The sequence below is a fragment of the Ischnura elegans genome, chromosome 8 (genome assembly GCF_921293095.1).
Source record: "Ischnura elegans chromosome 8, ioIscEleg1.1, whole genome shotgun sequence".
Classification (NCBI taxonomy): domain Eukaryota; kingdom Metazoa; phylum Arthropoda; class Insecta; order Odonata; family Coenagrionidae; genus Ischnura; species Ischnura elegans.
The window spans coordinates 1,364,637-1,389,198 of NC_060253.1; the positions used below are offsets into that span (position 1 = coordinate 1,364,637).

A 24,562-nucleotide genomic window follows, 5' to 3' on the forward strand; every position below is an offset into this window, starting at 1 on the left:
TAATATGTAATGCTCCTTTTAATGCACCTTGTCTTTCCTTTTTCAAAAGGTTAAATATTTTGACAGTTCCATGCATTTACATTTATGTTGTAAGCATGTTTGCTAAAAGAAATTTATTTAATTATATGTCTAATGACAATGTTCATTCCCACCAAACTAGAGCCTGTAGAGATCTGCATCAAACATATTGCAGGACTTTAAATGCATCCTTGGGGCCTAAATCCATGGGCCTTCTTGTGCTTAACAGGCTCCCTACTGATTTTAAGTACGAAATGGACCCAGTCCTGTTCAAAAGGAAATTAATAACGTTTTTAAGGAAAGAACAGTTTTATTCCGTAAAGGAATTTTTGGGGAAAAAATAATTATATTTAATATGGAATAAATTTTATGTACTTCATTAACTTCTTTTGGTCAAATTATGGTGCCATACACTTGTGTATTTTATCTTATTATTGTCTGCAACATTTATATGTATATGACGTGTCCTATACACTCAACTCATGTATTTTTTACTGTGTTCAGTGTCCGCTGGGCAAATAAAGGTTATTATTATTATTATTATTATCCACCTATGACAATGGTCAAATACCCTTAAAGAAAGTTTCCCTCCAACAGAATGAATAATAAGTGTAAATGTAACAATTGTTTCCATTTATTCCCTAATTTCAAGAAATAGAACTCGCAAATGCATACAAACCCCTGCAATTCTCCTTTCACGCACAATGTTTCAGATGGCAGAGACCTAAAAAAACATTCCGGTTTCATCTCTGTTATAGTTATGACATGGTTGATAGTACTTAGTTAATTTATACTTGAATCATGCATTTCAACTCCTCTACGGTTCCATTTATTTATTTACACGGACATTAGTCCTATGTGTTTCCGTGTATTTCATGTGTTTTGGGTTGAAATTAAATCTGGGTCAAACGAAAATCTCACGTTGGAAGTTCTCTTTCTCCCAAACGCACCAGTCATCGAAAGGTCCCCCATCCATTTTCCCCCCGTTACATACATCCCTTCTAGGAGCTACGGGATCACCCCCACACGCCCCATGCCTTCCTTGATTCCCTGTGCTGCCCCCACGCCCTCCCACTTCTCCCCTTGAGTGAGCGACTTATACCCAACCCACCTCTAGACTCGATTATTGGCCAAGAAGAAGGAGAAGGGGGAGAGGTCATAATAAACATCTGCATGGCCATTAAGTCAAAGATATAATAAAATATAATCACATACAAACTTGACAAGTGAGTATAATCAACTTCGCAAATTTCCAAAATAATGTTACATTAAATAATACTTAAGATGAACAGAGTGTATAAATGTTAACACATGGAGCAACCAATATCAGGGGCATGGAATTGCACAGGGGGATTACATATTACCTACCACAAATTCAATTTAAAAAGTATCTTCTACTTATTCCAGAACACCTATAATAGTATATTTCAGATGAAAGAAGTTTGAATTCCTTTTTAGCAAAGAAAGTGAGGTGATATTTTTATTTTTTCGGGAATCTTATTGAATATGATGGTTGTGCGAAAAATCCACAGAGAAAAAATCATTCGCCTTGACCGGGATTCGAACCCGGATCCCTCGATTTCCGGCCGAGTGCTTTAGCCAGTTAAGCTACCGAGGCGTCATTCTTCTCTGTGGAAATTTGTGGACTATACCGGACATGGTGGTGTGGACTGCCGAGCATATTATGCGACGAGCAGTCCAAATCGTGCGCATGGCGCCACAGCCGGGGAGTAAAGCCCGAACTTTGAACACAAGGGGTGTTCTCTCTTGACGAATTTAAGTATACCGGGACTGGCCACGGTGATAACTTTACGGGAGTCACCCGCAATGCACAATTGTGCGAAAAACCATGTCCGGTACACACCACACCACACCACCATGTCCGGTATAGTCCACAAATTTCCACAGAGAAGAATGACGCCTCGGTAGCTTAACTGGCTAAAGCACTCGGCCCAAAATCGAGGGATCCGGGTTCGAATCCCGGTCAAGGCGAATGATTTTTTCTCTGTGGATTTTTCGCACAATTGTGCATTGCAGGTGACTCCCGTAAAGTTATCACCGTGGCCAGTCCCGGTATACTTAAATTTGAATATGATGATATTGACGCAGAGTGGTTAGGACCTGTAAGACAGAGAGATCTGGAGTACCATCTGGAGAGGATGTTATTTCTTGAGATGGTGAGGTGATCATAGTATGTATGTAGAATTGGTAGGAAACTGAGAAAGGTTTGCTTTAATGAAGCAGTCATAGGTGAGGATACACATATAAAGAAGGAAGGGTGAAAATTCTAGATTTAGCAAGGAAAATTTTTCCTGGAGTGCGAATAGGTACCTAATACATAGATTTCACTGCTTGTTTTGGAGCTGAAAAAGCTCTTTTGGCAGCTGAAGAGTTCCCCCAAAACAAAATGCCATAAGAAATATGAGGATGGATTTTTGCAAGGTAAACTGTTTTAAATTATCAAAAGAAACTGTAGGAAATAAACCTCCTCATCACATATGTACCCACAGAAATTTTATGGATTACAACCTACACAGGAGGTGCCCAATCGATGTTATTAAATAATAGGAGTCCATGGAACTTTGTGGAAGAGGAGTGAGTAATTTTACCTATGTGAGGAATGAGATCATGTTTGTTAAAGTTTTTTCGAGGATTTGGAGGAAGACAGTTCTCTAATCATTAACTATCAGATTGTTTATATTACACCACTGGTGCATTTCCTTAATTGTTAGATTAGTTACAGTAAGTAAAGTTAGTAAGTCAACTATGCTTCGAGCAGTTTTGGTAGTAATGATGGTGAAGGTGCCATCAGCATAAAGAATGGTTTTACAGCGAGAGAGTTAATTAGGAAATCATTGATGAAGAGTGGGGAAAGCATTGGACCAAGCAGATATCCTTGAGGCAGCTATCCCTTGTTAATGTCATGGAGATAGATTAATTCAATAAGTGAGGAGTCGTTACTACAATGATGGCAGACCATTTGTTGCATATCACTTAGGTATGACATGATCCAATCCTGGATTGGACCAGTGATACCTATAGCATTTATCTTATTTTTCAGAATACTATCGTCAATCAAATCAAAGGCCTTGGTCAGAGCAAAGAAAATTCTTATACTATTAAAGAGTGTATCATTTTCACCATTCAGGATGTACTTCATCAGCTCAAAAGAGGCAGGGGTTGGACACTTGCCAGTCCTGAAGACATGAAGAGCGATTTTCATGAAGAGCATTACGTGAAGTCAAATAATCCAGCAAATGCTTGTAGAACAATTTTTCAAACAGCTTTGAGAAAATAGATAATATGTATTGATAAGTGTCTGTAGTTATCAGCTTCACTATGAGAGCCTTTTTGTGCACAGGAATAACACCGGAATGTTTTATAGCTGAAGGGTACTGACCTTAAGAAACCAAGAACTGAAGCAAGGAACCAAATCAGAATTGGACAAGAACCAACCTATACTTTGAAAAATTGGTAAAACAATACGTACCATCAAAAATGGATTACTCAACTCTATCCATTATGAATTTCAAGCTTCCTATTCTGGAAGTCTCGTGCAGTAAGACAGACATTTGAAGCCATTTATGTACACTGTTTCCTCTATCAGGCATTTTATTTCTAATGCATATCCCTAAACATTTAGCATGTACATAATTCAAGTAATGCTTCCAAACATGCAGGTTAAAACTTACCTGGGTTATTTTCACTCATCAGACAAAATGAAGTCCGGGAGGCATGCTCCCCGGATCGCCACACAAACTCCTGCAGGTAAGGACATCGGTCGGCCAGCTCCACAGAGCCCCCGTACAAAGACTCCATCCCCATCTCCACACCATCTATCTGCTCAAAGTTCTGCAACAAAAAAATCACACCTCGACATTTAACATCAATAATTTATATTTTTTTATTATTTTTAAATACATAAATGCATGCATGCATAATTTTGCTAAAGCCTGTATCACACTGTCATTTTTTCCATCACTTTGGAATTAAAGCTCCTGCGATTGCCTCAATGATGGCGGAAAAAATTATCATTTCACAGGATGATCATTATCTGCGATGTCTCCATGGATGAGAAATCCCATCCCTGTTCCCATTCCTCGACACATCCATTATTTTCCGTAGCTGCAACTGTCTTTCAGCCCATTAGAATACATGATCACAACAGCGATTGCATGGCAGTTGTAAAGACAGTAAATGACAATTAAAGCAAGAGGTGATGGAGGGACGGCGGCAGCAGAGTGACCGTGTGATCACGTGTCGGGACGGAAAAAATGATTGCGTGAATGCGGCTGAAGCAATTGACAAAATGAATCATTGGAAGGGATGTGCAATAAATGCTAAATATATTTCATCACCTGGTATAGGGGAGGAAGTGGTTCAGGAAATTGAAGCAAGTTGCAGAGAGCGACTGACTTCCTATTGTGGGTGCACTCCGTGTGTAAAGGGTTACGCTTTACACGCGTGCAGAACGGTGATTCAGAAAGTCCCCTGAAACAATCAAATCACACATGAATTGCTCAGAGATCAATTTTGCAGGGTTCATTCATTGCATTTAGAACATAGTTCTCCTCCAAAACCATAGATATTTATGTAGATTATTTAGAATATTGAGTAAACTTTTACATTTAATAATACCTTTATGGGTAGCACTATGAGCACAAGTAATGTAATTATTTTACTATGTAATATAATATGAGAAGGAGTACAAAAAATTAGATAAAATTTAATAAATGCAAAACACAACTGCCAGTTAAAAAAAAATCACTAACTCTTGGTTAACCTTGCGGTATTCCATTATAAGTTTTTCCTGGATATCCACAATTACTTATACCACTTTTTTTCTGTTTCTTGATGGATAACTTTCTGCATAACTTTACTTGAGTAGCCGTACTTGCTTCACGAACAAAATTCACTGACTCTGAAACTAATTCACCAATTCTATAACTATTCTAAAAAAGTGGTAATAATATAAGTAATTGTGTATATCCAGAAAAAACTTACAACTGCCAGTGTTCCATGATATTAGGTACTTCTTTTAATAAATGTTTTTGGTTGAGCGAGATTGACCAAGAATTTGAAAAAAAATCTTGCAAAGAAACATCATTAAGTGTATAATTTTCCATTTACTTAGCACATTATTCTGCAAGTCCCCTGAAATGATATATATTGATGTGGGATTCATAATTATTGGTGAGAACATGAGCAACTCCAAGTACGGAAAATTAGAGAAAACTGTCCTTGTGCGAAATAGGTGAGTCCTGGCTTACCAACTCCCAACTACATGCTGCTGAGGTTCAACACCCGGAATTTGAAATGTAAGGACTCCCAAAAGCAGTGTAAGCATGGGCGTACCCAGCGAGGGGGTATGGGGGAGCAGAATTACATTTCACCACTTAAAAATCTACGAATTTAGATGAATGGAATGCAGCTTTGGCAGTGAAAGACAGCACAGCATCCTACCAGGATAACATCACCATATCCTAGAGTATGTGAAATTTATTAGTATTTTTTCCTGGAATGGTTTGGTTAGGAAATGGACGACACATCAATTAACACATTCAATGGGGATGATATTTTCGCTGTAACCTCCAGTGACGGATGGGTCATTTTCCTTCATTCCGCATCACTCGCTGTCAGAAGAAAAGCAGGTTAAGCAACTGCTCACTGGTCCACTCAGGGTAAAGGTTTTGCGATCATCGTCACCATATCAGAAGCTTATCATGGATTTTCCAGGATTATCTCTCCCCTCCCGGTATCCCGAAAGGAGACTCGCCACAAGACAGTCCATTATATTAGAACTACATCTGGGCCACCAGTGTCATGCAGCCCGCGCTGCTTGGCTCAAGAGCGTCTTGCCATCGCAAAAGCAGAGTTATAAGCAATCATCCGGAGCGGAACAGTTTGTCAATCAGAGAGCCCATGGGCATCACCATCACACCTCATCCCAAAGAAGAATAATGGTTGGGGATTACCGTGCCCTGAACACATGCACCATCCCGGACCAATATCCAACATGGCACATGCAAGACTTCGCAGCCAACCTCCACGGAAGTAAGATATTTTCTGTCTTTGATCTTGTGTAAGCCTACACCCTAATTCCCATTCATCCTGCTGACGTCCATCACCACCCCGTTTGGTCTCTCCAAATTTACATTTATGGCTTATGGACTTCGTAATGCCGGCCAGACGTTTCAGCGATTCATAGACGAGATACTCCAGGGCTTTGATTTCTGTTTTCCATATGTGGATGACATCCTCATCTTTATTTCTATTCCAAGTGAGCACGAGAAGCATCTCACGGCAGTCTTCTATCGATTGGAGGAGTGCGGCATAATTGTGAATTTCGTAAAAGGCGTGCACGGCTCCGGGAAGAGCGGTGAAGCCGAGCGCCGGTTGAATGGTGCCACAATATGCCACAATTCGTCTCATTTGCAAATATTCAATAAAAATGCACTGCACAGAACTCCACAAAAGATCAAATTGTTCAGGGAGTCCATCAACATTACGTCTTCTTTTCTTGAACACAAAGGCCCAAGTCTTCTTTTCTTGAACACAAAGGCCCAAATTATTTCCACGTTTTCAGCTGTTCACCTGGAAGTGGAAGGCATTGAATGTCTTCGATCGACATATTGCCGTGTTTGAATCGCTAATACCACCCGTACACTTGAATATTTTTCAACGCGTGTTCTTTGTTGGGTGCGGACAAAATACCAACTGTGTCCGATGCCCATTACTGACTAGAAAACAAAATTTCAACGCTGCATGCTGCTTTCAAATATCAGCCATTTCCAAAATTGAAGAGGCCAAAAAACTCTTGGAGTGAAAACTGTCACCGAGTCTCAGTACGACCGCCTAAAGCCACACTGTTTCACAACCTGATTCAGAAGAGTGAATTAACGCCCATGCAGTGGAAGAATACCAAACCATAACAGTGAGGTGCGCAATGAGTTTCGTCCTGTTATTTTTGGGTCCTATCTCGCATTACCTTAGTAAAGATATTACAATTCGCCTACAGAGGTATCCACTGAAAAAATGCTTCTACAGCCTACAAGAATTCTACAGCAATTCTTGAAACCAGCGACTTGTTCACCTTCTGTAATTATGACTTGGATTATGCTAGCTTTGCAATGAATGAAAAACAAACATATTTTAGGATAACATGAGAGCTCATTGCATTGCCAACTAAAATGGTAAGCTTCCGACCATACTGAACCAATAAATGAGTTGGTTATACAAACTTTGACTTCTTATCCCTGATCCAGTCAGCACAGGAGCGCATGGCAAAGGCACAGCCCAACCCTTTTCCCCAGTGCAATGGGGCAGCAACAGAGTAATTGGCTCGGTACCATCCTGTGTCTTCCATCAATGCCAGAGTCAACCTGGAAAATGATCCTTCTTGTGTCTGAGTGCCAGTCATTGCTTCGTCCTGAATGGGGAGAGGAAACTGATTTACATCACCAAAGAACCACAATTCAATACCAACATCAAATGACAATATTTCTAGTCACTGAACCAAAATGCAACTGAATTTCTAAGACATCACTTATATTCTGTCATATCACGTGAGCAGAGAGATGACGTTTGCCAACATTAATGTTCACTAATTAATTTTAGATAAATAACCAGCAAGACGCAAGTATCAATAGCAAAAATTCAACAGCGTAGGCATTAGGCGGTACCATCCACCAAAAACAGGACAATAGCAATTCAAAATTGATCAACAAGAATTAAGAAGCATAAACTTCAGAATAAAGTAAAGAGCTAAGGAACCGATGGGCTAGAATATCCACATAGATTGCTTCAGCTTAACCACTGAATTAACTATGCTGATATTTCGCAATAACTAGAGAGATTATTGCACAAATAATCTAAATGGCTAGCTTTGGGATTCATAATTTTATTTACATCAAGCTTTGGTGTTGGAATGATTAAGTTTTTGGCATCGCACCCATTCAACGAACACTGATTATAAGTTGCCATTGCTACTAACATGGATTCTCAGCTTCTTTCAATGTTTCATCTACATTAATCTTGGCCTCCAGGATTTTAATTTCCTGAAGTCGCCTCTCCCGCTACATTTAATTCTAATTTACCCTTGAATGTCCTTTCAACTAGCAAGCCAGACTGAAAGTGAGCTTTTTCCCCACACCCACACTAGGTCTTTAAGGTTTAACCTCTTCCCTACGCAGGGCGTGATTTCACAGCCTGAATTTTCTGACACTAAAGAAGGAAGGCCGGCTTTTCACGGCTTGAATTTTTCGAAGCAAAAGGGCAAAGGCCGTGTTTTCACGGTTTTGCAGTCAAGCATGCCAAGTGGGTCCCAACCGCCATTAGGGTCCCTCGGCGCGAGAGGTCCGACCCTTTCCTATTGTCCATGTGGGGATTACCTCGGCCCACTCTGGCACTTAGTGACCCACTCAAGGAAGGTGCTCATGGTCACTTATTTGTTTATGAGGTGGAATAACTAAACATGTAAATGTTGCATTTATTGAAAATCAATGTGAGGAATTACATTCTGTATGTTCTGCTGATTGGTTCCAAATTTTAAACGGAATTCTAGCGTTCATATTAACAGAGTTGATCATCACCTAGAACAATTTTTGGAGACGCTAAGGTTAGATGTTTAATTGTTAATTTTATGACTTACTAGCAAGTTTATAGGAGTGATACTGTAATGATGTACATCTAAAATATACGTTACTCTGTTAGCTACATTCTAAGTTTACATTTGCGGTGAAATTTGATAGAATATCCGATTTAACTTCTATGAAAAAAAGTCCTCGTAATGTAATAAAATATGATTCTCTTAGTTCTTTGTCGACAGCCAAAATTACAGCGGCTTTTTTTAATAACCTCTTACCAACCTTTGAATACAAAGGTATTATAAACAAATTTCACTATAAATACTGATTAATGCATATCCTAAAAATTCGTAAATTTAATGTACCAATAGGGAATGTTTTACGTAGACAGATGTGAGAAGCATTCCATATCATTGCAAGAATAAGAACTGCTCTACCCAGGTAATTACTCTCATATCTTGGTTCTCTGGTCAGGATCCAGGTGGTCTGCTCTGTGCCCCTCACGGGCTTATTTCGGGACACATTCGAGCATTAATGTTTTCTTGGAAAAACTTATTATCCTCCAACTGGAACACCCAAGAGTATATTGGTGTAAGTATTCTCCTACTGAAATATGTACGTGGAAGATGATAACCTCACTCTTCTCGGAAAAGCTCATTTGGCTACGATATAGTGCCGTTTTGCTGAAAACCCTAAAAATAACCGTAGAACTTCGTTTAAAAGTTCTACAGGCATTGCAAAATGAAAGGAATACATGGATGAACTGACATTTAATGCAACAGTATCAATAAAAAAATTAAAATTGCACTGGCAACAATAAACTGACCGCAAAAGTACGCCGGGATGGGGTACCTTCGGGGAAAAGGGTCAAAGATTATATTTGCCCAGTTGCTGAGGAAAGGGTCCGGCACCCCGCTAGGAAAGGTCATTAAGGGGAGGAAGCGACTACCTGGACAGTCCCAAGCCGAGAAAAAACTCCATACGGGGCGAAAAAGAAATTCTCAAACCCTTCGTATAGCCAAAAGCAACTTCCCATAAAGGAGCTCGGCACGAAAAGGTTAAACAGGTGACGAATGCGTAAATTCAATAATGCAACAGCAGCACCTCAAACACCCTCTTCTCCCAGTGGGTGAGCTCCGTTCCATCGCCACCCTGGTCTTCCAATTCGGCCCCCTCCAGCTCTGCGCAGTCGAAGTGGGCCCGAGCCTCCGCCGCCACCCTCTCTGTCACCACCATGTGCACCTCCCGACGCACCCTCTTCAGTGCCACCTTCTTCCTCGACTGCAGTGCGCTCGCCTCGTCTGCCTCCCTCCTCTTCCTGCGCCGCTCGTCCCTTCCCAGCGACTCGGTCGTCGTGTCCACCTCGTCTTGCGCCACCCTCACGCGCGCTTGTTGTCCCTCCAAGGCGGCCTTGCCCTCCTCCTCCTCAAACCATGTCGCCTCCTCCCCGGCTGCCAGCCAATCGGTCCGCAAAACCTTGCGCACCACCCTGTCACTCCACTTACGCACCTGCGTCCTGCCGAAGGGGAATGAATGAGTCACCACCAGAGAGATGCCACAGGAAGAAGAATTAGCAGAGTTTCAAAAACTAAGACACCTATAGTCTGGATAACCCAAAAAATCTGTCAGAGCAGAAAATCCCAGCACATCAAACTATATTTTACTTTAAAAGTACAGTTGTTAAGTTTTTCATGTAGCTGAAGTATTTTTATGCAATAATATAGGTATGTTTTATAAAGTAATAATGTATGAAAAGTTGTACTTTTTCTTAATTTTACTCTTTTCCTGCGTACCCATACATTTAAAAATCCTTCAGTCCACATTCACCCAGGTTTGTAGACCTCCTCTGTACATTCAGCAATGGAATAATTTCGCAGCCTTCAAAATTAATTCACAAGACTAGACCAGTACACACCAGTCTTTTGAAAGGTGAAAGAAAAATATGGCGGCAAAGAGAGACAGTACATGGTGAACGGAATTATTGGGCGCATGCGTCAAAGGAAGAAATTAGCTTCCAAAAACTCATTCCATATCATCCACATCTCGATATGTTGGTGGGGTTCCCAATAACATCTATAAACTATTTCATCACTTAGGAAACATTTAAAAATACACATTTCCAAAGTGGTTAATTTCGATTCCAAAACATAGCAGAAGAAATTGAAGAGTTAAGTTTGGCGTGAGGGGAGCGACACGGCACTTGCAGTTAGTTAGAATAAATGAGCGTACTTCTCATCAAGCGGAGGCCATCCGTGCTTGGACCGGGGAGTCAGAGGTGCACCGTGATCATCTCGGTAGAAGGCAAACAAGGAGACAGAGAAACCAAGGGCATGAAGGATTTCATGCTTCACAGTGGACACTTGAAGCCGATGATCTTGGGCCACAGAGTCACCAATGCTGTAGGAAATATACAAGGTAGGAATCAATAATTTATGCCTTTACTACAATTTGGCAATTACTCACACTCGTTCATTTTAACATCCAGATGAAAAATCTGACATTTCACATTAATTCTCATTCCAGCTGGCTGATGAGAAATCGGAACAGAAAACATGGCTATAGATGACACATGAGAAAACTACAGGGACAATATTGCTCAAGCATCACATCCAAGACTGTTCCTCATGGAATGAAACTGTTATTTCAGCAGTAAGTTATCCAGAGATGATGATATGCATTTATCTAATGCGAGCAATAGCTAAATTGAAGCACCATCTGGGAGATAGCAAGTGCAGGAGGAGGAACAGTGCCTAGAGTTGACACTCCTTGAGTTCATGCCCCCAGGCTGATTGATTTCATTCTTGCAATAGTCCACCCATTCAATGCCAATGTAACATATCCTGTGCAACTACCATTGTCTTTAATGATTCTTTGTTAACTGTCAACAGGGGAAAAATCAGTGCCATTAAATATTAATAGGTTTCTCATTTTTGATGCTACTGTCATTCTCAAGCTTCTCATTTTGAACTTAAGATGGACAAAAAAGCATCACAGTGGAGAAGATTATTCATTTTTATTCACATAACAGCATACCAATGGAATGGACCACAGTAACAATGGCATGAGCTGATAATACCAAAACAGTACAGCATGATTGCTGCACACAATATGTATTGCAACATGAAAATTGGCAGATTTTAAATTGAATTACATATAAACCTTACCACTGCAACAACCTTGTTACAGTGGTAAGCCTTGAGCAAGGCATGACCCCAAGAGCTACACTGGCGGGAGTAATTTTAAATTACTCCCAGTAATCCTTGCTGAGACAATTCATCACAGCAGCATCCAAGAAGGAAGAAAAGAAAACCACGAAGAAAGAAGCACGGAATGTTAGGACAATGATGATGGTAGGGAAGATAGGAAATATAAGAAGCGAAATGGAGAAGGCAGTGTGAGAAAGAATGGAAGGATATTGGGGACAAGAGTGGAAAATTTCCAGGTTAGATAGAGAGGAGAGAGAAGAGTTTGTTGGAGGAAAATGGATCGGAGGAGTTAAAATTCATGTTGGAGGGAAGAATGTTTTAAAAGGAAGAGGAGAATAGGTTTTGCTGATAGAATGTCAACTGAAGAGAGCTCAGGTCCAATCTGGCCAGACTCATCTACCTCTCAAAATACTCCTCCATGAAAATCTACCCTAACTGATAGAATACTTTGATAATAATAATTATATAGAAACTATGGGCCATCAAATAAATTGGGCGTCTATGGTATTAAAGAACAAACATCCAATATAGGAACTTAAAAATGGATACAGACGAAATGACTATCAATAAAAATGGCTTAAATTTGCTGGTCACACCTACCTCTTTCTGATTGACTTCGTTTTCACCTTCTTCCCTTCAATTACCTTCTCATAGTCAGCATCTAAGCTGCTTGGACAAAGGTTAGCAAAACCAGCAATTGGCCTGAAATATAACAAATGATTAAGAAAATGACAAACTGCAACAAAATAGAACACTATTCATCCACGAAAAATAAATTAGGAATATTGCATCAAATGACTTCATATTTTCAGTGGAATATGCCAAAAGTGATTCTTAGAGATGAAATTGTCTTTGGAATTTTGGTCATAACAATAATACCACTAATTTAAGCCAATGTTTTTCATCCAGAAAGGCTCTTGACTCTGTTGACAATTTAATTCTTCTGCATAAACTCCAGTGCCATGGACTAAGAGGTATTGCAACATAATTAATAAGGTATTTTTTATTGAATTGTTAAAAACAGCCAAAACGGCCTTTACATTGAATAGACCACTTAAAATTTGCAGCTTTAACAAATATAAACTATAAAACGGATATTAACTAGAGAGGTGAGAATAGTATCCGCGAATACTCCAATACCTCGAATACTAGAAAGTATTCGATATTCGAGGTCTCGAATAATTATGCTAAAGGTACGCTCTCGAATGCTTTGAATTTCGCGGCGTACACTGTCGCACGCACGTCGTTGGTAGTTGGATTTGGGAAATTGTGAAGAACTCTAGTCATTCAGTGCATGCAGCGCCGTTATAGGCAAGTTGACGAATTACATCAAATTCGCGGATTAGAGCGGTGAAAAGAGTTCGACGTGGGGAACCGAAAATGATTGCGTGAAAAAATCCGAAAATCCCTGGTTTTCCCCACCAGGAGAACCTCAGTGCCGAGGGACACTAACTACGTAGAACAATTCCCTAAATCCGCTAACCCCTCCATCCATCAGCCCTCGGCTTCCGAAACTTTTTCCTCCTCTCCGAAATCAAACAAAAGGTGAAAAGGTCTCAGCTCGCGCAGGGTTCGTATTACGAAGACCATAAAAGAAAAGCTTCAAAAGAAAATATAAAGTTACAGGAGAGTAATGGAATCGTGTTTCACCCTTCCCTCTTTCTTCCTCACTGACCTTTTTCTGCCAACCTGCTTCGAAGTTCCCCATTTCTGGAGATAACTGCTGCATGAGTACCGCGGGAAAGTTACATTAGCGCATTTCTCAAGATCCGCTATCCCCCTCGATTCAGCACTAGCTGAAGCTTTCCTCTTCTCTGAAATAAAAAAGGTCCCAGCTCGCGCAGGGATCATAATACGAAGACCTTAGCTTCGAAACAATATCAAGTTACACGAGAACAATAGAAATGTTTCGAGCCCCCCCTTTTCTCACCCGCTGACCTTTTTCAGCCCACCTGCTTCAAAGTTCCCTGTTTCTGGAGGTCAACTGCTGCATGAATCACCTATTAGCCCAAAAGGTGTCTAACAATGACTTTCGGTAATTGGTATAACACTTTTTTTGGATTGAAATATCAGTAATGTGCGCGTAATTTAAAAAAAATAAGACCAAACGCGACGTATTTCTGACTTAATTTAAGCATTTTACGCGAGGAAATAAATGTCAAAATACGACAGAGGCTAAGCATTCTGGCGAGACTCGATATGAGCAGCAGAGCTTCTCGGAAAGTGATGCGGTTTTTTTTTTTCGAAAACATATATCAAGTTACAATTTATGGGTTGTGCTATAAATCTCTATTGTTAAAGTCACAGACGAAGGGATATTTTCTCAGGACATTTGGTTTCTCCCTGATAGCAATTCGAATTCATCTTCTTATCTCGTGAGAACTTCCAAAGATGGACTCAAAATATTGAAGAAGAAGAAAATCCGGTGGAGAAGCGCGTGTATTTTGCAACACGCCTCAGATTGTCCGCTAGCACTTGACAGCAGGAGTGGGGGTAAAGGGAGCTACCTGTAGAAAATAAGAAGTAAGCCGAGTATCAGATGGGCGTGCCGCTGAAATGACGTTTGGTAGATAAGAATATATACATCAGACAGAAATCCATCGTAGCAGTGTCAATGCCGAGACGGCATACAATCATTTTTCGCGAGGTGGTGTGTACACTAAGAATACTTGAAAGAGATGTTAGATGAATCAACTATATGCCCAATCGTTTCCATAAAATTAAAATATTCCATTAATCAGCTAAATTCCTGTTCAAATCCTTTTAAAGGAAATAAAAATTACTCCCCAAAATCGTGTGTTTCCTGCTGCATAGGCAACCGAGTCAAACATTCCCGCATTCATCGTTTAGTATTCGAGGTATTCGAAATTCGAATTTTTGTTTTAGTTTTGTATATATAATTATAAGATCATATTAATTTTATTTAATGGTGGAGTACAAGCATATTGTTAGAAACTATTCATAAAAAGATCACTGGTCTTGGCAATAAATAAAAACTAGAGATGGGTCGAATAGCAGATTTCTCGAACCAAAAGATATAGGATACAAGTTTTTTATATTATTTCTTCACTTCGGTGAAACTCATTACACACCTTGCTTCTCTAAATATAAGTGCAAGTGGTGGAATACAGGAGAATATGGTGATAGTTTTTCGGGTTCATTCCGCGTTGATTCTTATTTTGTGGACGACAGTTTCGGGCGCGTTCCAGCTCCCGTCTTCGGGTCCAAATGATCTGCAGAGCTGCGATCCTTATCTAGCTACCATAAAGACCACTTACGACCACTCACTCATACAAATGTTTGGGGTGAACGAGACGAGATACGACAAAAAGTCCTATGAAGACCCCCTCTAAAATTGCCTGAAACCCCAAGAAAAATTATGAAAACAATAAATTTCCAATTATTTATCCGTCTATTCAATTAAAATTGAGTATGGGGATTAGTTCAAAAAATGGCCACCAAATTCCAATAGCGGCGCGGTAGTCATACAAGCAAACAATCATAGCAACATATTTGTTTATGCAAACAAGAGGAGCTTAATTGGGAAAGAAGATAAAGGAATTAAAACGAAAAACTGATAAATACAAGGAAGGAAATTAAGAAAGTAATATTTGAAGTATCTATTTCTTTGCGTCTTCTTTCCGCAAGAACAAACATCTGTTTAAATCAAAGCGCATTCAAATGAAAAGCGGAGAGGTATAAGGTAGGAAATTAGTTGTTGTTTGTGGTATATTACATCGAAAGTGTGGTGGTTATTAATTTCAAAGTTAACAAGTGCACTAAATGCCAATTTAGAAATATGCTTCGTGCTGTTGACTATAGTTCGTATCTTGTTGGCGATACACGATTGTAGTAGAAAGACTTATAAACAAGTCTTACATAATATAGGTAGGTAAAAATGGTTTTATTTTCATTTTTTGTGATGGTGATAACTTTTTACTTTTGTTTACGTTCTTTTTTCCGTTAACGTCCTTTTTAATGTACAATGTCATCCGTGAGCTGCAGGAGTGAATAGGCAGTGAATAATACAATATGGAAGATAAGTGCAATTAAATGTATTTCTTATTCAATTATTTGTCTTGCGAAAATCACGTTTCCTTGAGTGACTAAGTTATTCAACTGTGAAAATGATCGAAATCTTGACATTCACAATGTCTTGTACACCAAAGGCTGTGATCCGTTACTCACCAGATTTATTGCGCATTGCGTTGGATATTAAAGCTGAGATATTTGTGTATCCCGATTCATTAAAACTTTAAATAGAGGTATTTCTGAAGTGAAATCATTCGCGATCACGATAAAATTCGTCATACTAGCCCCAATTCATGCTAAGGCGCATTTGTTCTAGATATTGATATTCAGTTCCTAAGTAATTCGCTTACGAAGGAGAACAGCTGTTGCATCTTATTCGTGTATCAAGAATTTGGTTGAGTTTTGTGGAAAATAATTAATAAACGTGTTTTTCATTGTAATACGTAAAGTCGTTATGCAACGATATTACGTATGCATTGGGTGTTACCGTGGAACGTGGTCTCAACGTTTTTTGTATTTGAATTGAATAAGTTAGAGAAACTCGTAGAAATTTATTTTGCTTTTTTAGCCCCCCAGAAAAACGTTTCTCTTTATAAATATTTACATTCATATTGTAGCCTACGTACCATGCACTCGTTTTACGCGAAAGTGGAAATATTGCTTATACCTAAGCTAGCCAGCTTAAAAGTAAACGATCCTTAAGTAACAAGTAGCAAACAAAAAGTGTAAGACCTCCCACCGTGAGCAAAACAGGCCGCAGGCCTTTTTCGGGGGGGGCAGGGGGAAGCCCCCCAGCGACAAAAGCGAGTGTATATATATATAATGTTTTGTAGAAATGGGATGCAACGTAGCACATAATATGAAGGCTCAAATCACAGTCACTAAGCATAGACACAAACAAAGGAAACACTCACACGAAAAATACAACTGGGAGACTTTCGTAGCTGTAGCCACTTCTTCAGCCTAGGAGAAAATGAGTAGGGAAGGAGTGTGTTGGAAAAGGGAAAAGGGTGGGGGAGGAGGGGAGAGGTGTATTGGGGCGGGGCTAACTCAGCAAGATACATTCAAACCCGGGTGCTTGTTGGCTTGCAAATGCCAGATGCACGCCAATTCGAGGGTGTGGAGATTGAGGGGCGAGTCAGTAGGTAACAGGGAGGCAAAAATTGAAACTTTGAAACATTGATTAAAGATGGTATCATACGGTAAACAATGTGTGGGGACCGGGAGAGATGCGTGTGGGGATGACGGACAGCAGAAAGCGCGGTGATTATTTATTCTAAGGTTGAGGGGGGGGGTGTATTGGCCTATATAAAAAGCGGGGCAGAAGTTGCATTGAAGGAGGTATATGATGTTGGCAGAGGTACAGGTGGTGGAATGAGATATCGGGAGGAATTTAAGTTTGGAGAGGAAAGAGGCTGGGGGTGGAGAGAAAATTTTACAGGTTTTACATCTAGGACGGTTGCACGGCGAGGGTGGGGTAGTGGGGACTGAATTCAATTTTTGAAGGGGGAGGGTGGCTTTGAAGATGGTCCTGAGGTTAGGTGGTCTCTTATACGTGATCTGTGGAAGAGAGGGGAAAATCTGTGAGCTGGATTTGTGGTTGGAAAGAATGGGGTACAAGTCCTTCAGGATTTCCTGTAAGGCATGAGCACCGGGAAAGTAAGTGGTGAGAAGAGATGGAGAGCAATTATTTTCGGCACGGGGTTTATTGGACCTGTAAGGTTTTTTTCTAATTTTGTTGATTAACAGTTTATCGGGGTACCCGCGGCGGAGAAGAGATGTGTGTAGATTGGAAAGGAACTTCTCAAGGTCTTCGGGGTTGTTGCAGATTTTGTGACCACGGACGGAGAGAGAAAAAGGGATTGAACGTTTGGTATGTGGTGGGTGGCAACTGTCATAGTGGAGGTATTGCTGTCTGTTGGTGGCTTTGATGTGGACCGAGGTCTTGAATTTGTTATTTTCGGAAAGAAGAATGTCCACATCTAGGAAAGTGATGTTGGTGTTAGAGATGGAAGAAGTGAAAGAAACTAAGGCGGAAGAGTTAAGTGAGTATGTATATATATATATATATATATATGTGAGGTAGAGGTTTATTAACAGAGGTAGCAAGGATTATTACAGCACTCGAGTGGTACTCCCTTAACAAAACTCGCACCGTCTCTCTACACACATTCCGCGCGACTCACTCTCTACACACATTCCGCGCGACTGACTCTTTACACACATTCCGCGCGACTGACTCTTTACACACATTCCGCGCGACTGACTGCGCGTCACCCTCCTTACTGGCTCTACCGTCCGAGTTCCTCGGCGTCCCCCAGAGGGGCAGCACCTGCCGGACCATTTCGAACAGCCCGTTGATGACAGTCGGCCTTTCCTGATTTCAGGGCCGTCCTCGGCCCGCTCTTGCGGTTGGCTGACCTCTTCTTCTACAGCATCGGATTCCTCTTGAATCGGCTCGTTGGCTCCCTGGTCTCCGAGGCTGCATGGGGGTGGGTTGTCATCTTCTTCTACAGCATCGGGGTCCTCTTGGATCTGCTCGTGGGCTCCCTGGTCTCCGGGGCTGCATGGGGGTGGGTTGTCATCTTCTTCTACAGCATCGGGGTCCTCTTGGATCTGCTCGTGGGCTCCCTGGTCTCCGGGGCTGCATGGGGGTGGGTTGTCATCTTCTTCTACAGCATCGGGGTCCTCTTGGATCTGCTCGTGGGCTCCCTGGTCTCCGGGGCTGCATGGGGGTGGGTTGTCATCTTCTTCTACAGCATCGGGGTCGTAGTCTGGTGGGGGTTGGCACCATGGTTTCATTCGATCTGCACAAAAGACCGAATGAAACCTCCTCTGGGTTCTGGCTGCTCCTGGGATGTCTGTCAGCAAATATCTATCCCTGGGGAATACCTTCTCCACCCTGTATGGTCCCTTAAATTTGGGTGCTAGCTTTCGAGACGTTCCCGTCGCCTGGGCTTCTCGCTCGACTAACACTAACTCTCCCCGCACGTATTTTCTTGGCTCCTTGTGAGCTTCGTCAAACCTTTTCTTCTGCCTCTCCTGACATGTTACCATCCTGCCTAAAGCTTCCTTCCTAACCTCCTCTATCACTTCTTTGCTCACTTCATGTTCATCTTCCTGCAATGTCACTACAACTCGGTTCCTTAACGCATTCCGCGGGCGGTACGCGAACAACAGTTCATGTGGACTGGCTCCCACCGTCTTGTTCTTCATCGAGTTCATGGCAAATTGAATGTCTTTCAAGCGCCCATCCCAATCACTTCCATCCTCCGTTGAATTCATCGTAGTGATAGCTCGAGTAATTATGGCGTTTGATCTCTCTACTTGTCCATTTGCCCTAGGCGTTGTAGTGGCGTTCTTGATGTGTTTTATCTGATGCCCCTCGCAAAATTCCTCAAATTCTCTCGACGTATATGCCGTTCCTCTATCCGAGATGATACGGTCCGGACAACCAAACAAGCTAGCTATCTCACTCAAGGCCTCACAGACTGGTTTTGACCTCGTGTTTTTCACAGCTCGTAGTACTATGAACTTCGTAAAATTGTCTTGGTACGCGAGGACGTATTCACTGCCTCTTTTGCTACGAGGGAACGGTCCTAGGTGATCTATGTTAACGGTATGAAAAGGCGTACCCTCGCGCTTAGTTGGGTACAGTATTCCTTCCCTTTTCCCGCCTGGTCTCTTGTGGTACGCGCATTCGATACAGGCTGCGATATATCTCTTTATCCTTTGTCTCATCCTCGGGAACCAGAAATATCTTCTCAGGTGTTCCAGAGTCTTTTCTTCTCAGTAATGTCCCATGTCATCATGGCTCCCCTTTATGATTCTCCAAATCGCATCTCTTGGGACCACCCAACGACTTCCCCCCTCCACTCTTCGACATATTCGATGGTCTCTTACTACATAATCAGTGTGCACTTGCTTATCCTCGTTTGTCTGTGCTGGCTTTTTCAATGTCGCATGTATTTTCTGGAGACTCGGATCTTGCAGCTGCCTGGTCAACAGCCAATCCTCCTGCTGAATTCTGGTGGTGAATATTTTTGAGTCCACCATCTCAGGTTCTACCGCCTTTTGCATGCAATTGGGTCGTGTGATTTTCCTAATGTTCCACTTTTTCTCATTCTGGGTCGTTCTCGGTGTTGCCTGCAAACAATCTTTCTGCATATGTCCCGTCTGCTTGCACCGGTAACAAATTCTCTCACGGGCAGCTACTCGGCACTCCCTAGCGAGGTGCCCCTCTTTTCCACAATTGAAACAAACGCCCTGGGTAGGCGTCCTTTCGCCCCTCACTTCCTTGACTTCAGCCCTTTTGTCCATGGTCACAGGAGGTCGATTGTGAAAGTTTGCCCTATCTCCCAATTTGGCCCTATCAGTGACACTCTCGTATCGTCTTATCTTGCGTAATAGTCCTTCTACATCTTCAAAGTCACACATAGTCAGCAGCTTCACTAGTTCCTTATCCCACATGCCATTTAGAATGTACTTGATAAGGGAGGCTTCATTTACTTCACCACGCCTAGCGATAGTCTTCATCGCGTAAACATATGACTCATGCGTCTCGCCACGCTGCATTCTTCTCTTTGTAAGACTCAAGTGCACGTCGGCTTGGTCCTCCACTGATGGGAAACAATATAATAGCCCTTTTTTGAACGCCTCCCAAGAGTGTACTTCCTCGGCTACGCTATTCAGCCATAGTTTCGCCGCTCCGCGTAACTTACTAACGGATTGGGCTAACAACATCGACTCGTCCCATCCGTAGGCTGATGCAATGCTCTCTACTCGCCTGACCCACTGTACCGCCGTGAACCCCAGGGTTAGCGAAGGTTCAAACTCCGGCAATAATTGCTCTGCTATTTCTCGATAACCCACCATACTTTTCTCAAGAACTAACGATTGCCCATTTAAAAGCTCTCGTTCACGTTCTAGAAGTTTCCTTTCTCTCTCTAGCAATTCTCTCTCGTGTTGCAAGAGCGCTTGTTCCCTCTCCGCTGCGCTTCTAAGGACGCCACTCTCTCCGACAGGATTCCGCCAATTTCCCAACGACGGTTCTCTGCCCTTCGTAGGCCACACGACAGTAGCCTCGCGCGGTTGCTCACCGGGTCCTCTTGACTGTATATCCTCCTTAGCCTTGTCTCTCGCGGCATACGGCGTCGACGCAGGCAGAACCCACTTAGCGGTAGCCTCTCGGTGCATCTCACTATGCTCCCTGGCCACGCCGGCCTCGCTCTCCTGCTCTCGACATGTTCCCGCCAATTCAGTCGCGTCCCTTCCTTCCGCAGAATGGACCCCGTTGAAGCTACCTACGCGACACTCGCCATCCCACGACGCATTCGTCGGACTGGTCATTGCTACACTAGAACCACACTCTCTCACCTTACTCAGTCCGCACTGGGGTTTTTGATGTTCTATCTATTGATGGCTGGATGTGCACGAACAACTCCACCGCAGCTCGCTGGTCAATCCCACTTCTGAACTGTGAGGTAGAGGTTTATTAACAGAGGTAGCAAGGATTATTACAGCACTCGAGTGGTACTCCCTTAACAAAACTCGCACCGTCTCTCTACACACATTCCGCGCGACTGACTCTTTACACACATTCCGCGCGACTGACTCTTTACACACATTCCGCGCGACTGACTGCGCGTCACCCTCCTTACTGGCTCTACCGTCCGAGTTCCTCGGCGTCCCCCAGAGGGGCAGCACCTGCCGGACCATTTCGAACAGCCCGTTGATGACATATATATATATATATATATATATATATATATATTTCAAATTCACATTCACACAGGTCGCCACAGGCGAATATACAATCATAATAACACATAATAGAAATTGAAAGAAAGAGATAGAAACATAAATGCAAGACGATGACACACTGTGGCGTGGAGATGGAATGAAGGCCGAAAACACATGGAAAAAAGTTCACCTGAACCGGGAATCGAACCACGGACCTTCTGCTTTCCGGGCAGATGCTCAGACCACCGAGCTATCCAGGCTAATCTAATCTCCAGTGTTTTCGGCGGGGGTTTATACACCAAATCCCCCGAGGTCTAGCCCTATCATTTGGCCAAGAGATGGCTCTGGGCGTAGGTCCCGCCACGAACGAAGAATTCAACGCGGACAGAAGAAGAAATGGAATTAAAGATGGTCACAATCACACACACAGCAGGATAGATATAGAACATGCGTTTCGGGGAACGCTGATCCCAAGAAGAGGAAACGAACCATATAGGTCATATACATTTCAAATTCACATTCACACAGGTCGCCACAGGCGAATATACAATCATAATAACACATAATAGAAATTGAAAGAAAGAGATAGAAACATAAATGCAAGACGATGACACACTGTGGCGTGGAGATGGAATGAAGGCCGAAAACACATGGAAAAAAGTTCACCTGAACCGGGAATCGAACCACGGACCTTCTGCTTTCCGGGCAGATGCTCAGACCACCGAGCTATCCAGGCTAATCTAATCTCCAGTGTTTTCGGCGGGGGTTTATACACCAAATCCCCCGAGGTCTAGCCCTATCATTTGGCCAAGAGATGGCTCTGGGCGTAGGTCCCGCCACGAACGAAGAATTCAACGCGGACAGAAGAAGAATTGGAATTAAAGATGGTCACAATCACACACACAGCAGGATAGATATAGAACATGCGTTTCGGGGAACGCTGATCCCAAGAAGAGGAAACGAACCATATAGGTCATATACATTTCAAATTCACATTCACACAGGTCGCCACAGGCGAATATACAATCATAATAACATATAATAGAAATTGAAAGAAAGAGATAGAAACATAAATGCAAGACGATGACACACTGTGGCGTGGAGATGGAATGAAGGCCGAAAACACAGGTCGTTCGTGGCGGGACCTACGCCCAGAGCCATCTCTTGGCCAAATGATAGGGCTAGACCTCGGGGGATTTGGTGTATAAACCCCCGCCGAAAACACTGGAGATTAGATTAGCCTGGATAGCTCGGTGGTCTGAGCATCTGCCCGGAAAGCAGAAGGTCCGTGGTTCGATTCCCGGTTCAGGTGAACTTTTTTCCATGTGTTTTCGGCCTTCATTCCATCTCCACGCCACAGTGTGTCATCGTCTTGCATTTATGTTTCTATCTCTTTCTTTCAATTTCTATTATGTGTTATTATGATTGTATATTCGCCTGTGGCGACCTGTGTGAATGTGAATTTGAAATGTATATGACCTATATGGTTCGTTTCCTCTTCTTGGGATCAGCGTTCCCCGAAACGCATGTTCTATATCTATCCTGCTGTGTGTGTGATTGTGACCATCTTTAATTCCATTTCTTCTTCTGTCCGCGTTGAATTCTTCGTTCGTGGCGGGACCTACGCCCAGAGCCATCTCTTGGCCAAATGATAGGGCTAGACCTCGGGGGATTTGGTGTATAAACCCCCGCCGAAAACACTGGAGATTAGATTAGCCTGGATAGCTCGGTGGTCTGAGCATCTGCCCGGAAAGCAGAAGGTCCGTGGTTCGATTCCCGGTTCAGGTGAACTTTTTTCCATGTGTTTTCGGCCTTCATTCCATCTCCACGCCACAGTGTGTCATCGTCTTGCATTTATGTTTCTATCTCTTTCTTTCAATTTCTATTATGTGTTATTATGATTGTATATTCGCCTGTGGCGACCTGTGTGAATGTGAATTTGAAATGTATATGACCTATATGGTTCGTTTCCTCTTCTTGGGATCAGCGTTCCCCGAAACGCATGTTCTATATCTATCCTGCTGTGTGTGTGATTGTGACCATCTTTAATTCCATTTCTTCTTCTGTCCGCGTTGAATTCTTCGTTCGTGGCGGGACCTACGCCCAGAGCCATCTCTTGGCCAAATGATAGGGCTAGACCTCGGGGGATTTGGTGTATAAACCCCCGCCGAAAACACTGGAGATTAGATTAGCCTGGATAGCTCGGTGGTCTGAGCATCTGCCCGGAAAGCAGAAGGTCCGTGGTTCGATTCCCGGTTCAGGTGAACTTTTTTCCATGTGTTTTCGGCCTTCATTCCATCTCCACGCCACAGTGTGTCATCGTCTTGCATTTATGTTTCTATCTCTTTCTTTCAATTTCTATTATGTGTTATTATGATTGTATATATATATATATATATATATATATATATATATATATTCCTTTTTCTATTCCATGTTCCTTTCCCTTTCTTTCCTTACCTGTGAATTTATATGCATATTTGCGCTTAAGGCGTCGTGTGAATGAATGAAGTAGTGTATCGGCCATATTGGCTTATTTCACTTGGGCTCAGCGTGCCCCGAAACGCATGTTCCTGTCTCTTTTCTGCTATCGTGTGAGTGTGTATCTTTCCTTTCATCCTTGTGTCCTCGTCCATTCCTTCTGCTGGTGAGTGGTGAGCTGCCCCAGTGCCATCTATTGGTTACTCTTGTGGGCCAAAGCAAAGGGAGTTTACTGTATATAAACCCCCGCCGAAATCATGATAAATCTAAGCGTCCTGGTAGCGCAACTGGTAGAGCACCTGGCCGGCAACCAGGAGGTTCTGGGTTCGAGTCCCAGTCAGGCCGCATTTTTACCCTCTGATTTCTGGCCTTTTCCATCTACCACAGCACCGTTGTCCTTGTCCTTTTTCCAGCCTTTATATCAACTCACCAACCTGTCTGTTTGTTTGTCTGGTACAAATCTTGTAACTCAAATTTGACTCACTTCCTGTGAAGCAA

General features: G+C 42.3%; 1 protein-coding gene across 1 annotated transcript in view; it reads right to left on the bottom strand.

Moving 5' to 3' along the window:
* LOC124163742 (leishmanolysin-like peptidase) overlaps positions 1 to 24,562 on the bottom strand; it is a 357,882-nt gene that overhangs the window by 17,106 nt on the left and 316,214 nt on the right. The window contains exons 7-12 of the mRNA XM_046540817.1: positions 12,410 to 12,511; positions 10,833 to 11,000; positions 9,708 to 10,119; positions 7,260 to 7,447; positions 4,377 to 4,509; positions 3,711 to 3,870 (exon numbers count right to left, since the gene is read on the bottom strand). Of these exons, the coding sequence (XP_046396773.1) occupies positions 3,711 to 3,870; positions 4,377 to 4,509; positions 7,260 to 7,447; positions 9,708 to 10,119; positions 10,833 to 11,000; positions 12,410 to 12,511 (1,163 nt within the window). The remainder of the gene's footprint in view (positions 1 to 3,710; positions 3,871 to 4,376; positions 4,510 to 7,259; positions 7,448 to 9,707; positions 10,120 to 10,832; positions 11,001 to 12,409; positions 12,512 to 24,562) is intronic.